Source organism: Triplophysa rosa, linkage group LG7, assembly GCF_024868665.1.
Source record: "Triplophysa rosa linkage group LG7, Trosa_1v2, whole genome shotgun sequence".
Lineage (NCBI taxonomy): Eukaryota > Metazoa > Chordata > Actinopteri > Cypriniformes > Nemacheilidae > Triplophysa > Triplophysa rosa.
The window spans coordinates 23,982,104-23,993,342 of record NC_079896.1 but is presented as its reverse complement, the minus strand read 5'-3'; the positions used below and the strand labels follow the sequence as shown (position 1 = coordinate 23,993,342).

At 38.9% G+C, this 11,239-nt stretch overlaps 1 protein-coding gene across 5 annotated transcripts in view; it reads right to left on the bottom strand.

Moving 5' to 3' along the window:
• Positions 1-11,239, bottom strand: part of nbeal1 (neurobeachin-like 1) — a 47,000-nt gene that overhangs the window by 4,829 nt on the left and 30,932 nt on the right. For all 5 annotated transcript variants that reach the window (XM_057337526.1, XM_057337528.1, XM_057337523.1 and 2 more), the window contains 23 exons: positions 10,514-10,825; positions 8,627-8,776; positions 8,376-8,533; positions 7,979-8,103; positions 7,756-7,879; positions 7,489-7,637; positions 7,268-7,401; positions 7,018-7,119; positions 6,819-6,914; positions 6,609-6,733; positions 5,249-5,389; positions 5,016-5,146; positions 4,780-4,889; positions 4,326-4,443; positions 3,656-3,753; positions 2,750-2,866; positions 2,315-2,404; positions 2,118-2,227; positions 1,792-1,964; positions 1,615-1,709; positions 1,423-1,539; positions 274-435; positions 43-191 (listed from right to left, as the gene is read on the bottom strand). In XM_057337526.1, coding sequence (XP_057193509.1) covers positions 43-191; positions 274-435; positions 1,423-1,539; positions 1,615-1,709; positions 1,792-1,964; positions 2,118-2,227; positions 2,315-2,404; positions 2,750-2,866; positions 3,656-3,753; positions 4,326-4,443; positions 4,780-4,889; positions 5,016-5,146; positions 5,249-5,389; positions 6,609-6,733; positions 6,819-6,914; positions 7,018-7,119; positions 7,268-7,401; positions 7,489-7,637; positions 7,756-7,879; positions 7,979-8,103; positions 8,376-8,533; positions 8,627-8,776; positions 10,514-10,825 — 3,086 coding nt within the window. The remainder of the gene's footprint in view (positions 1-42; positions 192-273; positions 436-1,422; positions 1,540-1,614; positions 1,710-1,791; positions 1,965-2,117; positions 2,228-2,314; positions 2,405-2,749; positions 2,867-3,655; positions 3,754-4,325; positions 4,444-4,779; positions 4,890-5,015; positions 5,147-5,248; positions 5,390-6,608; positions 6,734-6,818; positions 6,915-7,017; positions 7,120-7,267; positions 7,402-7,488; positions 7,638-7,755; positions 7,880-7,978; positions 8,104-8,375; positions 8,534-8,626; positions 8,777-10,513; positions 10,826-11,239) is intronic.

Below are 11,239 nucleotides of genomic sequence, written 5' to 3'. Positions count from 1 at the left end.
CGGGCAGAGCCAATAACTACACTATTGAGACAGAAGCTGTACCTGTAGAGATCTCTGACAGACAGGAAACCTTGTTCACTTCCGATCACGACATATTCTCCTGAAACACACAGGTCTGTCACCTGCTCCTTCAGAGAAGCACTGCACAGGTGTTTTCCATTAACAGAGTACAAGTGCAGAGCGTTCTTGTCCTGAAAACACAGAGCAGTTCCGTTTACATGCGTACAGTACAAAAGTTTGTGTTTGTTTGTGTAAAAGACTTGTGTTTTATACCTTTAAGGTGGCTTTGCCTTCAATGCAGGTGTGCACCACTAAATGCCCCTCCCAGGACACAGCCAGGTGCATGATGGACATGGGCAGAGAGCTTTCGCACGGCGGCCGCAGGGAGCGCATGTACTGACCTCTCCTCACAGAGTGAATGATCACTGTTCCGTCCTGTTACACACAATTTTGTGACATTTTACAGTTTTTGTATGATTTTCCCCCCACAAAAATCCACTTCATATGAAATAATACAAGTTCGCAAGATGTAAACACTGGTCCAGAAGTACCTCCGGTTTCATTTTATTTTTTTTGAATCCCATAAATAGTAACATCTTAACGATATTTGTTTAACATTTTGATTTGGTTATAAATGTTCTGTTGGTTGTATACAGTTTAAACGTAAAAAAAACAAAAAAAAAAACGGGAAGTTCTTCTGGACTAGCGTTGTTTACGTTTTCTGAGGTGGTCTATAGATATAATTGTTACAATGTCACTTATAAATAGTTAAAATAATTGCTATACTATAAATATATAAATGTTTTTATTTTTTAAATATATAAATGTTTTATTTGAAAAATGTTATTCAACTGGCTGTAACTGGCAATATCTTAAGCATAATAAAGAAGTTGCTGAATAGGAAACGTAAATGTAGGAGGTCATAGGCCAATTTCTGGTGATTTTAAAGCAGCAATCCATACCATTTTTGAATAAAAATAACCAAAAATCAGTTATTGTGCAATACATAACCTTCTATTACATAAAAAAATCAGTTCTCAAAATTGTCTCCTAACCTTAACCCAATTTACAACGGTAAGCGTATCATAATGATTTATCCATTGAGTGCTCAGGAATTCGCGAAAAATGTCAATTTGAAGTCATTTGACGTTAACACGCGTAAAGAATTTTTATGTTCTGTTATTTTTTTGTTTTAACCGAGATGGGGATAGAGGGGCAAACTTACAAGCTGCACTTTAAAATATTAATTTAGCATAAAAAGACCTCATTGTTGTGAATGTTAGATTATATCAACATTGTAAAAATGAGAAAAGTGTTCCTCAGCTCATGTGACATACAGTAAGAGCATATGTTTCATTTGTGCATATCAGAATCGCAAAATGTGAATTACATAGCAGAGAAGTAGTCATATTAATGTCTAACCCTTGATCCAGAAACGGCCATATCCAGCTCTGTACTGATAGACACGCTGACAACTTCATCAATGTGTCCGTACAACACCTGCACGGGCTTAGAGGACAGACCCACCGGAGCACCACCCTAAACACACAACACAGTTAGATTCCCAAAACAATACTGCAAAAAAACGCTTCATTTGAAATGTACTGAACGCACCTGTTGAAGCACCTGCCACACCATACAGGTGGTGTCTCTGGAGCCAGAGATCAGGTGAATCCCAAAGTGATCAGTGGCCAAACACGTCACAATGTCTGCCAGGTGAGACCAAACACACATATTTAATTTAGAACAAAGTGTGACGTTATCAAAACACAGACGCTGAGATCCCATTACCCATGTGACGGATGTGCTGCCCCACTGTTTTGCCCTTCACGAGTGACGTCACTCTCAAGCTGTTGTCCCAGTGGCCTCCGCTGAAGAGCAGCTTTCCATCGTGAGATACAACAAACAGCTGAGCGGAGACCTCAACCCCTGGAGAGAACGGACCCGCTACGAACCTCTGAGTCCTGAGTGAGATCATATTTGATCCAGTATTTATTATTTTTACATTTGCATTTATGCCTTTGGCAGATCCTTGTATCCAAAGAGACTTACTCCTTCACACTACCCACAACCTAGCACAAACAACATAAGTGTTACATGACGTCAGACAAACTCACTTCGGACTGGCGACTGTGGGGTCTTTGATGAAGGTGAAATAGTTGGATATGGTTTTGTCGTAAGGCAGCCAACCATGCATTCCCATCAAACAATTCTGACTCAATGTTACCTTGTAACCAAAAACACATTTAGGATATGAAAAATGAAGCAAACTTCACATGATGTTGATAAAGATGCTAATGGATTTTAGACCTACCAGAGTGTCCGGACTTCCCTGTGAGATAAAGGAATGTGATTGGTTCTTGGGGACCACGGCTTTAACCAGAGGAACATTATCATTGATGCCCTAAAACAAGATGATTAAGAACTCGTCAGACACCTTAAACCTCAGTATGTTACTGTGCATCCATGTTGAAAAAAACAGCACATGCTGGGCTGGGTATGTTTTGATGCTGGTTTGTGCTGGTTTAAGATGGTCATGACCAGCTAAGACCAGCACATGACCAACTAAGGACCAGCAAATGACCAGCTTAAACCAGCACATGACCAGCTTGAACCAGCACAAACCAGCAAATCAGCATCAAAACATACCTAACCCAGCATATGCTGGTTTTTTCAACAGGGATGAGAGACAACCAGTTAAGCGACAGTTAAACCAACATCTGTCGATTGACAGTTAGAGGACACGCACCTCAACAAAGAATGATTTGAGTTCAGTGAGATGCTCGAAGATGTTGAGAGGACAGGAGTCCAGACGAGACCTCCTCTTCTCCAGATCCTCCAGAGAAAGACGTACAGGATGTGGCTCCTAAACACACACATCACGCAGAAAATACTCAATATGATGATGTCACGTATTGAATGATATGTTTGTATGCAAAACCCGGAAGCGAGTTAGCTTTTAAGGACTTCCGGTTCCATCGCACCAGTCTATGGGTTTTTTTAATGAGTTTTTAATGGGTTTTTGGTAAATCACGTGAAATAAGGTCTGTGGTTAACAAAAGCTTATGATTTTTTTAAAGCTTTATTGTGTCTTTAAAACGGCAGTTGCTAACAAGTTGCTCAAAGCGACTACTTCCTTTGGCGGGGACGTTAGACGTCATCGCACATATAAAGCTTACAAATAATGCAACATGGGCATAAATCTCTAAAAGCATTGTTGGAGATTCATTTACAGAGTAATTACTTACAAAGGAGCCCATTTTTAGTCAAGTTTGAAAAAGTTGTCAGAGGCTTGGTGGTGGTGACGTTGATTTCGAGCAACTAGTGTAGTTTGTTTATAGCATCGTGTTAGCTTTATACTTCTGGCAGTTGTATTTAGGCTTAAAAAATAGCAAATATTGTGTTAATCTGTAAAGATGATCTTGATGGACAAAACGTGCAAACATCATGAACATTTGTTAATCACAGATCTTATTTTTTGCAATCTACCAAAAGTCTATGGGAAAAACGCACAGGCTTTCGGTCGAGGGAACCAGCGAGGCGCTAACTTCCGGGTTGGCCTACAAAAATACGTCATCCGAGGTACTGGATTAACAGATGTGTTCTGATCCCTGTTCAAAATGGATTCCATAGATTTTAATAATCCTGCCAGTACCTTCAGTAACTGGCAAGGTGTCTGTCCAAAGTTACTGATCATGCCTTCCAGAGCTTTCCTCTCCTTTTCGTCTGTGATAGCATCTAAATCAACAGCTCCTGAAACATGAAGCAACACTTAATCTCTGGCTACACACAAATAAACATAACTATCACACTGTAAGCTTTTTAAAGGGTCAGCTCACCCAAAGGAATTTATACAGATTTGGAACAACTGTGGAAAAGCGAAGTGTGCTATGATTGGCCAGTTAACCAGTGCATAGTGATTGGTCGAATACTGCAAGCGTGTGACAGAAATGTAACGCCTCTTACCATATTTGGAACATCAGGTTCCAAAGCAACTGTACTGAAAGGTACGCCCACCTTACTTGCAGATACATTTTGGCAGTCTTAGTCAAATCATACCACGAACTGACGTAGATTTGTGGGGGTGTGGTTACACGAGGCGTTTCAGGCAGGTCTGAGTGAGCATTCACTTTTAGGAAGAATGCATCTTTTGTTCCGACACTTTCATTTTTACAATTGTACGTGTCTAATACATGCATGGGCAATTTATAACACACCAAAGACACAGAAAAACACATAAAGTATTCGCGCCATATGACCCCTTTAAACGCCACTACGGTGCGGTAGGTTATAATATGGCAGTACTGTATTGTAGGACGTCATACCTTCATATGTACAGTAGTAGAAGACATTAAGGGCCTCGACTGCAGCGGGACCCCTCTGTTTAAAACCGAAGATCAGATCAATCCATTCATGCAGGTGAGCAGACACATACTCGGATTCCTGCAAAGAGAAACGCATCTTTACATAAAGAAGTGATACGCCCATAGGATTGATGCTTAGATCCAAAGCAACTTAAAATGTATCAGTATGTGTTTCCTGGGAATCACCAACCAAATTCTGAATTTTCTTTTGCCACATATTTTGTTGCTCTAGTTTCATAACCTTTCACTGGACTATTTTTTTCCTTTGTCAGTTTTTTAATAGGCAGAAGTGGCCAGAGAATTGAGATGAAAGAGAGGAACAGATACCAACAGAACAGATACACTCTCACCTCAGCAGGTTCTGTATTGAGGTTAGTAGGGAAGAACCATGATGGGTCATTAGAAACGGACTCACCAGGGCTTTGCGGTGCTTGTAGATGAAATCCTCTGGAGATTTGGCCCATTTAGGCAGGATGACATCATTCACCCGCTCCTTAGAGATCTGCAGACGACCCAAGTCAAAACCTACAACAAAGAGAGAGTTTTGGATACAATATTAAGGTGAAAGTCGAAGATGGTTTGATAAAATCTTTAAAGGTAAAAATACTCCAACTCTTTGGCTTTTTGTAATGCTTTTGTCCATCGGCTTACCATTCTGGTTTTCCAAGAACTCTGCGAAGTAAAAGAATTCTGGGATGAGCTCTTTGACGTCATTGGGGTTGTCCATGAGCGTCTGCCAGGTGGCAGGAATTGAGTGAAACTGTCGGTCTGCGCAGTCGAACCTGCACAGTCAGACCAACCTTATCAGACTCCAGGAAAACACAGCCACAAAAGTACACAACAAGGGAAGAGATATAATAACTGAGCAGAGAGAGGTCATTTACCTGCCGCTCTGGAGCTGTATGTGCAGGGAGGTGAAGGGTTCGACCCTGATGAGGTAATGCATGACTCCAGCCGCGTTTGAGTAGTGGGTGCCGTAGTGAAAACGGTCGATGGTGCCCGTGGGGTCTTCAAAATTCTCGTACCTACAGATCAGAGGATCAGTCGGACGTTAGTTACAACCAACCACATACACACATCAACTTCATTCAATAGTGCTACGTTTAGGGATTGCTTGGGATTTGATTGATTTGGAATATGAAAATGTTTTAATAGATGCCAATCAAGGTCATTACAGTTAAACTAAAACCATACTGTAAAAAATTTTTTTCCAGATTTTTCACATATTTTTGAAATACGGTAAAAAATTCAAATTACAGGAATAGACCGCAAATTTACAAGAGGGGTGTAAAATAACATGGAAACATGTCATTTTACAAAATTGTAAAATTTCATCGTTATTTTACTGTATTTTTCTGGCACCACAGATGGTTGGAATATTACCGTTTTTAATGTGTTTTTTGAAAACTGTTTAATCTGTTTAATTATTTGAAAAACTAAACAAAATGCTGCCTAAGCAATAAACTGAAATAAGTTTAAGATGAGGCACTTAAATTATTCACTCAAAACTAAACGAAAACTAAACGAAAACAACTAAACTAAAAATAAATTAAACTAACAGCAATATAAAAATATGCAAAATAATTATAAATGAACAAACTTTCTAAAAATATAATTAGCATGTATAACCAAAATCCTGGTATGTAAACAATGACTATCGGATTGTTTAATTGAATCCCTTAATAAATAGATTTTAACATAAAATTGAATTAACAAATGAACAAACTAAAAATATAAAAAAATAAAAGCCAATTCAAAACATTAAAATACAATCAAATTAAAGACAAAACTATAACAACTCTGATGGAGAAAGACTACAAATTTCTACTAGACGGTTTCATCGGATGCACGTGGCTGGCCCGATGTTAACTTCCGGTCTGTGTTTGGTTATAATATAACAATTTATTTTATATTTAATTTATATTGATAATCATTTATATTTGATTGTACATCAATTGTGTTTAAACTACTAAACATTTAAACTACTCAACAGTTCCTGATTCTTTGCGGAGGTCTACCGAAAATTAAGTTTGGGCTACATAACGTTTGTTTATATTGTTGCTGCTTAAACAGTCTATAGAGCAACAAGTTATTTACAAAACTTGTGATGTCTACAATTTGGTAAAGCCTTTATGTAGAGAGCAGTACGTAGCTCACTACCATAAAAACATAGCTATAGCTTAAACAGTGTGACCAACTAACCCGAGAGAGAGAGAGCGATATAAAGAAAAGAAAGAAACACACTTCTCTCGGACCGCTTTGGCGTTCCTCTCATTCAGCACCGCCACAGGTTTGGAAAGATCTCTGAACACCCGCGGGTCTGTCAGATCCAGCTCTTCAGATGTATAATCCGACAGGATCCAGGGAAACTACAGTACAAACACCAGACCAAACCACATAAGATCATTCTGAAAACTCAAACGCAACCTCAAACATGCATGGAATGTCCCTCACCACAGGATACTGAGCGAGATCATTGTACGTTCTTCCCGCAATGGTGTTCAGTTGCATCAGGTAGTCAAAATTGGAGATCTCCCTGTTCACCCATTTCTGACGAAAGAGAGAGCAAACAATCAAAACGACTACCTCAAACGTTTCTCTTTACACTAAAAGTATAAATTGAAATGTTTACAAGTTAAATGAGTTTAGTGACCTGAGTGAGTCCAGAGGCTTTGAGCAGTTCCTGAGGCGAGCGTGTGGCGTGCAGAGAGAGAGATCGCAGCAGAAGCATTCGACTGTAGACTTTATTACGCACCTGTCGAACAAATCCACATACGACCAATCACCAGAAAAGAACAAGAGACGAGAAAGCATGTTAAACCGTGCACTGAACTATTTGCCAAAGGTGTCAAAGATGACAAATACACAAAGAACGTGGTTTGGATGTTTGACAGATTCCCCACCTCCTTTGTAAAGTTGAGGAAGTAGTTGGTCTGGTCGATGAGGAAGATCTCCAGAGCAGAGCGCCGGAGATTGTACCTGCGCAGGTGGATCTCTCTGATCTGAGACAGAGGCCATTTAAAATCCTGACCCACACCTGAGAAAACAAAGCAACAATGTCTCCAAAATCGGATAAAAAACATCTCAAATATCCCAATATCGGATTCGTTTTCGTTCTCCTCACCTTCCTCTTTCTCTGCGCTGCTGTCGTAGAAGTAAATGTGTTGGGTGGTGAGCTCCAGGCGACCTGGATACACGTCCACCACCGTGACCAGCTGGCAGTCCTCAGAGATCACTAACTTCTCCTTCTGACTCGCTTCCTCTGAATCAGCCCTGAAAAAAAGAAGAGAATAAAACTAGGTATAACTAAAATGGTGTCAATTTTGGGATATATCACAATCAATTGTGAAGCAATGATTGGCTACTCATGTCTATCTCCCCTGAGACTCACTGATTGGCTGATGCTGGGTCCTCCTCCAGGAGCTCCAGGACATCGTCTTCAAGGTCACTGACCTTCACCTGTTTCACCGCTTCTAACAAAAGCGACTCAGCGTTCAACTGCCGATGCTGCACACCTGAGGCGACAAACACAAAGTGTCGGTTATTTTTCAATTCCAGCAGAAAAACTATATATAACAGTGTCGGGAAACGTCCCGTTCGATTGCGTGTCTCACCGAAGTTGTCTCTCAAGGCGCTGGCTTCCTTGTGAAGGTCAAAGGTGTAGTTCCTCACCAGTTTCAGCCGCATGCGAGAGTAGTTCTCGGCGCTGGAAAGCTTCCAGTGTACGTCTTTCTGCTGCCTGTCAATACAAAAGTTTAAAGACGTATAGCATAGTTTGACAAGAATGGTTTTTATTCCTGTGTGGAAAAAGTACAAATCTTAGCACACCCAATGACACAATGGACCATAAAATACTACATTTATTATTGCTAGTTGCTGACAGGCCAAAGTTTGGTGTGGAAAAGTTTCAATATTAACTTTATGTATATTAAATGCTCGACATGGTTTTCAAAACCAGAAGCAGATTCTCCACACAGACAACTGAAGGAATTATAACCCCACAACACTCACTTGTCCACCCACGGACCTCTTTCACAGAAGAGCCCTCGGCGCGCTGCTCTCCACTGCCTGAGGATGGCGCTGTTTTGTGTGTGGATTTGTTTCAGCATGCTGTTGTACCTCAGGTTCTCCTGACGGCTACGGCGACTGAACGGCTCCACAAACTGCTCCTGAGGTCGAGAGAAAACACAATTATGGGTGACTGACGTAGGTAAGAATACTGAATTCAAATTCAACTTTGACACGGAAATGTATTTTTGTACCTGAAAGCGTATCTTGCTCTCTCCTCTCTCTCGATCTCTGCGGTGCAGGTTGAGCATGAAGGCCTCGTAGCAGTCCTTCCAGTACAGAGCCATGTTCTCGTGACCCTGACTGAACATCTCGATCTCATACTGCTTCATGTAGGGGATGATCTGACAAGCGTAAAATAAACTCGCAATTAAAAAAAACTACAGCTACAGGAGGACTACAGCTACAAATCAGTTAAACAGCTAATAGCTAAAAAATGGGGTTTAGCCTTTACTATTAATAGAACAGTTCAACCAAAAACGATTGACTCACGATATGATTGACTCACTCTCATGCCATCTCCCTTTCTTTAGCTGAACACAGAGTTTTTAATAACAATATCCACCACTTTAAGTACATACAACCAGCTAACGAAAATATGTTCCAACAACGTTTTTTTCTAACATTCCCATTCAGTTGAAAACATTTCAGTTTAAGAATAACGGTTTCATACCAATGTTTGTAAAATGTCTAGGAATGACATATAATGTTGATAAAATGTTCTTTTCATGTTTCTCCAAGAAATTTTTGAGTTTTGAGCTAACTTTTAAAGAATGGTAAGCAAGGTTCTGAAAACGTCCCATGTTAGCTGGGATACTGTAGGTCCCAAAATGCTAAAGCTTCAAAAAGAACATACATCCAATCATAAAGATAATCTTAAATGAATCCAGTGGGTTAATGTCTTCTTAAGCAAAACAATACATTTGTAAGAGCAAACTATCAATATTTAGAGCATATTAAGCGAAACTGAAACTAAAAAAAATGAAAGTGCTACATTTAATATATGTGACGTTTCATCAAGTAACCGTTTGTAATTAACTGAAGAAAGGAAGGTACATGAGGGCAAATTATCAGAATTTTCATTTTTGGGTGACCTATTCCTTTAAACCAGTGGTTCTCAACAGGGGGACCGTGGCCCACAAAGGGGGTCCCACAAGTAATACACTGCAAAAAATGACTTTCTTACTTAGTCTTTTTTTCTTGTTTTCCAGTAAGAATGTCTAAATATTCTTGAATCATGATACATTTCTTTGATGAGCAAACTGACCTAAGAAAACAAGTCTCGTTTTTAGTAAAAAAAAAAGAAAATTAAAAAAAATTTTAAATAAAAAAAAAAAAAAAAATCTGCCAATGGGGTAAGAAAAATAATCTTGAATTGAGTGACTAAGAAAAAGGTAAACCTTAATTCAAGATTATTTTTCTTACCCCATTGGCAGATTTTTTTGCTTGTTTTAAGCACAAATTAACTGAAATTTCATATTTTTCATATCAGTCATTTTTTGCAGTGTATTTTTAAATTAGACAAAATGAGCATTGAAACACATTAAAAAAAAAACTTAAAACCAAGATATTTCTGATTATTAGCCATTTTTAAAATGAATAAACATTTTTCCAGTTAATGACAAGCTCTACAATATTTTATTGGGTAAAAATTGTGAGTGGATGGGGTCTTTTTAAATACAATGGGTGGCCTTGGAGTCAAAAAGGTTGAGAAGCCCTGCTTTAAACACAACAGGGTAAATATGGGGTAAAACTTTTATACTAATTTTCAACTTGTTTTGTGTTGGTATGGTGTAAGAATCATGTGGCCATGATCTGATTCCGGCCACATTATTATTTTCAACTCTGGTGGGCAACACAAACCTACATCAAGCTGCAATTCACTTAAAGTGACCCGCAGAGTTAAATTTTTTTTAAATAAATATATTTGACAAATTCTTGACTATTTAACTATACAGAGGGCTGAGATTAAATAAAATGGGGAATAAACAAATCAATAAAAAATGTTTTGTAGAGTAACTTCAAACAAGCAAAAATATTAAGCCGTGTAAAACAGACATTCAGGATCTAAAGGTTCTTACGTATTTATCCAGGTAGACCCTCCACTCTGGAGAATTACAGTAGAGCTGAAAGTCCTCGAAGAAAGACGGGCTTCCGTTGGTGTCGGGGAGAGAGGGGAGGTGCAGCTCCATGTACAGCAGCTTGTGGACTTTGGACAGGAGAGTTCGCAGGAGAGGCACTAAATAAGAGTAAGTCTCCTCCGTCCTTTCCTCGCTCACGGCACGTCTGAGGATCCCCTCCACACAACCGAGAAGATAACAGGCCTCGTCCTGAGAGTCCACAGTCTTTGTTTGTAGGATGCCATTCAGCTTAGCCGTAGCCATGGCGCACACCTGACCGAATAAAGAAACAATATTAACACATCTATATCTGATCGAGGGATGTGCATTTTTCAGTACCAAAGCGTTTGGTGTTGGGTGTAACTAGTTACTAAGTAATTATTTACTGTAATTTAATTACTTTCCCTTTGAAAAAGTAAAGTAAGGGATTACTCTTATTTTTCTATAATTTAATTAGTTACTTCTGATGTAATTGAACTAAATACTGTGTAATATATTCAATAGTGGAAATGACATAGAAATTATAAGTATAACTTTAAAATGTATGCTTTAATGTATCCTTCTCACATTTGTGTACTTTATTTAATAAGAATCATTTATGAAGTTTTATATTAAAAGAGACGTTTCATGTCTATCCTTGAATCACTTAACTAATCAAGGTTGATGTAGGATATAGAAAGTAATTAG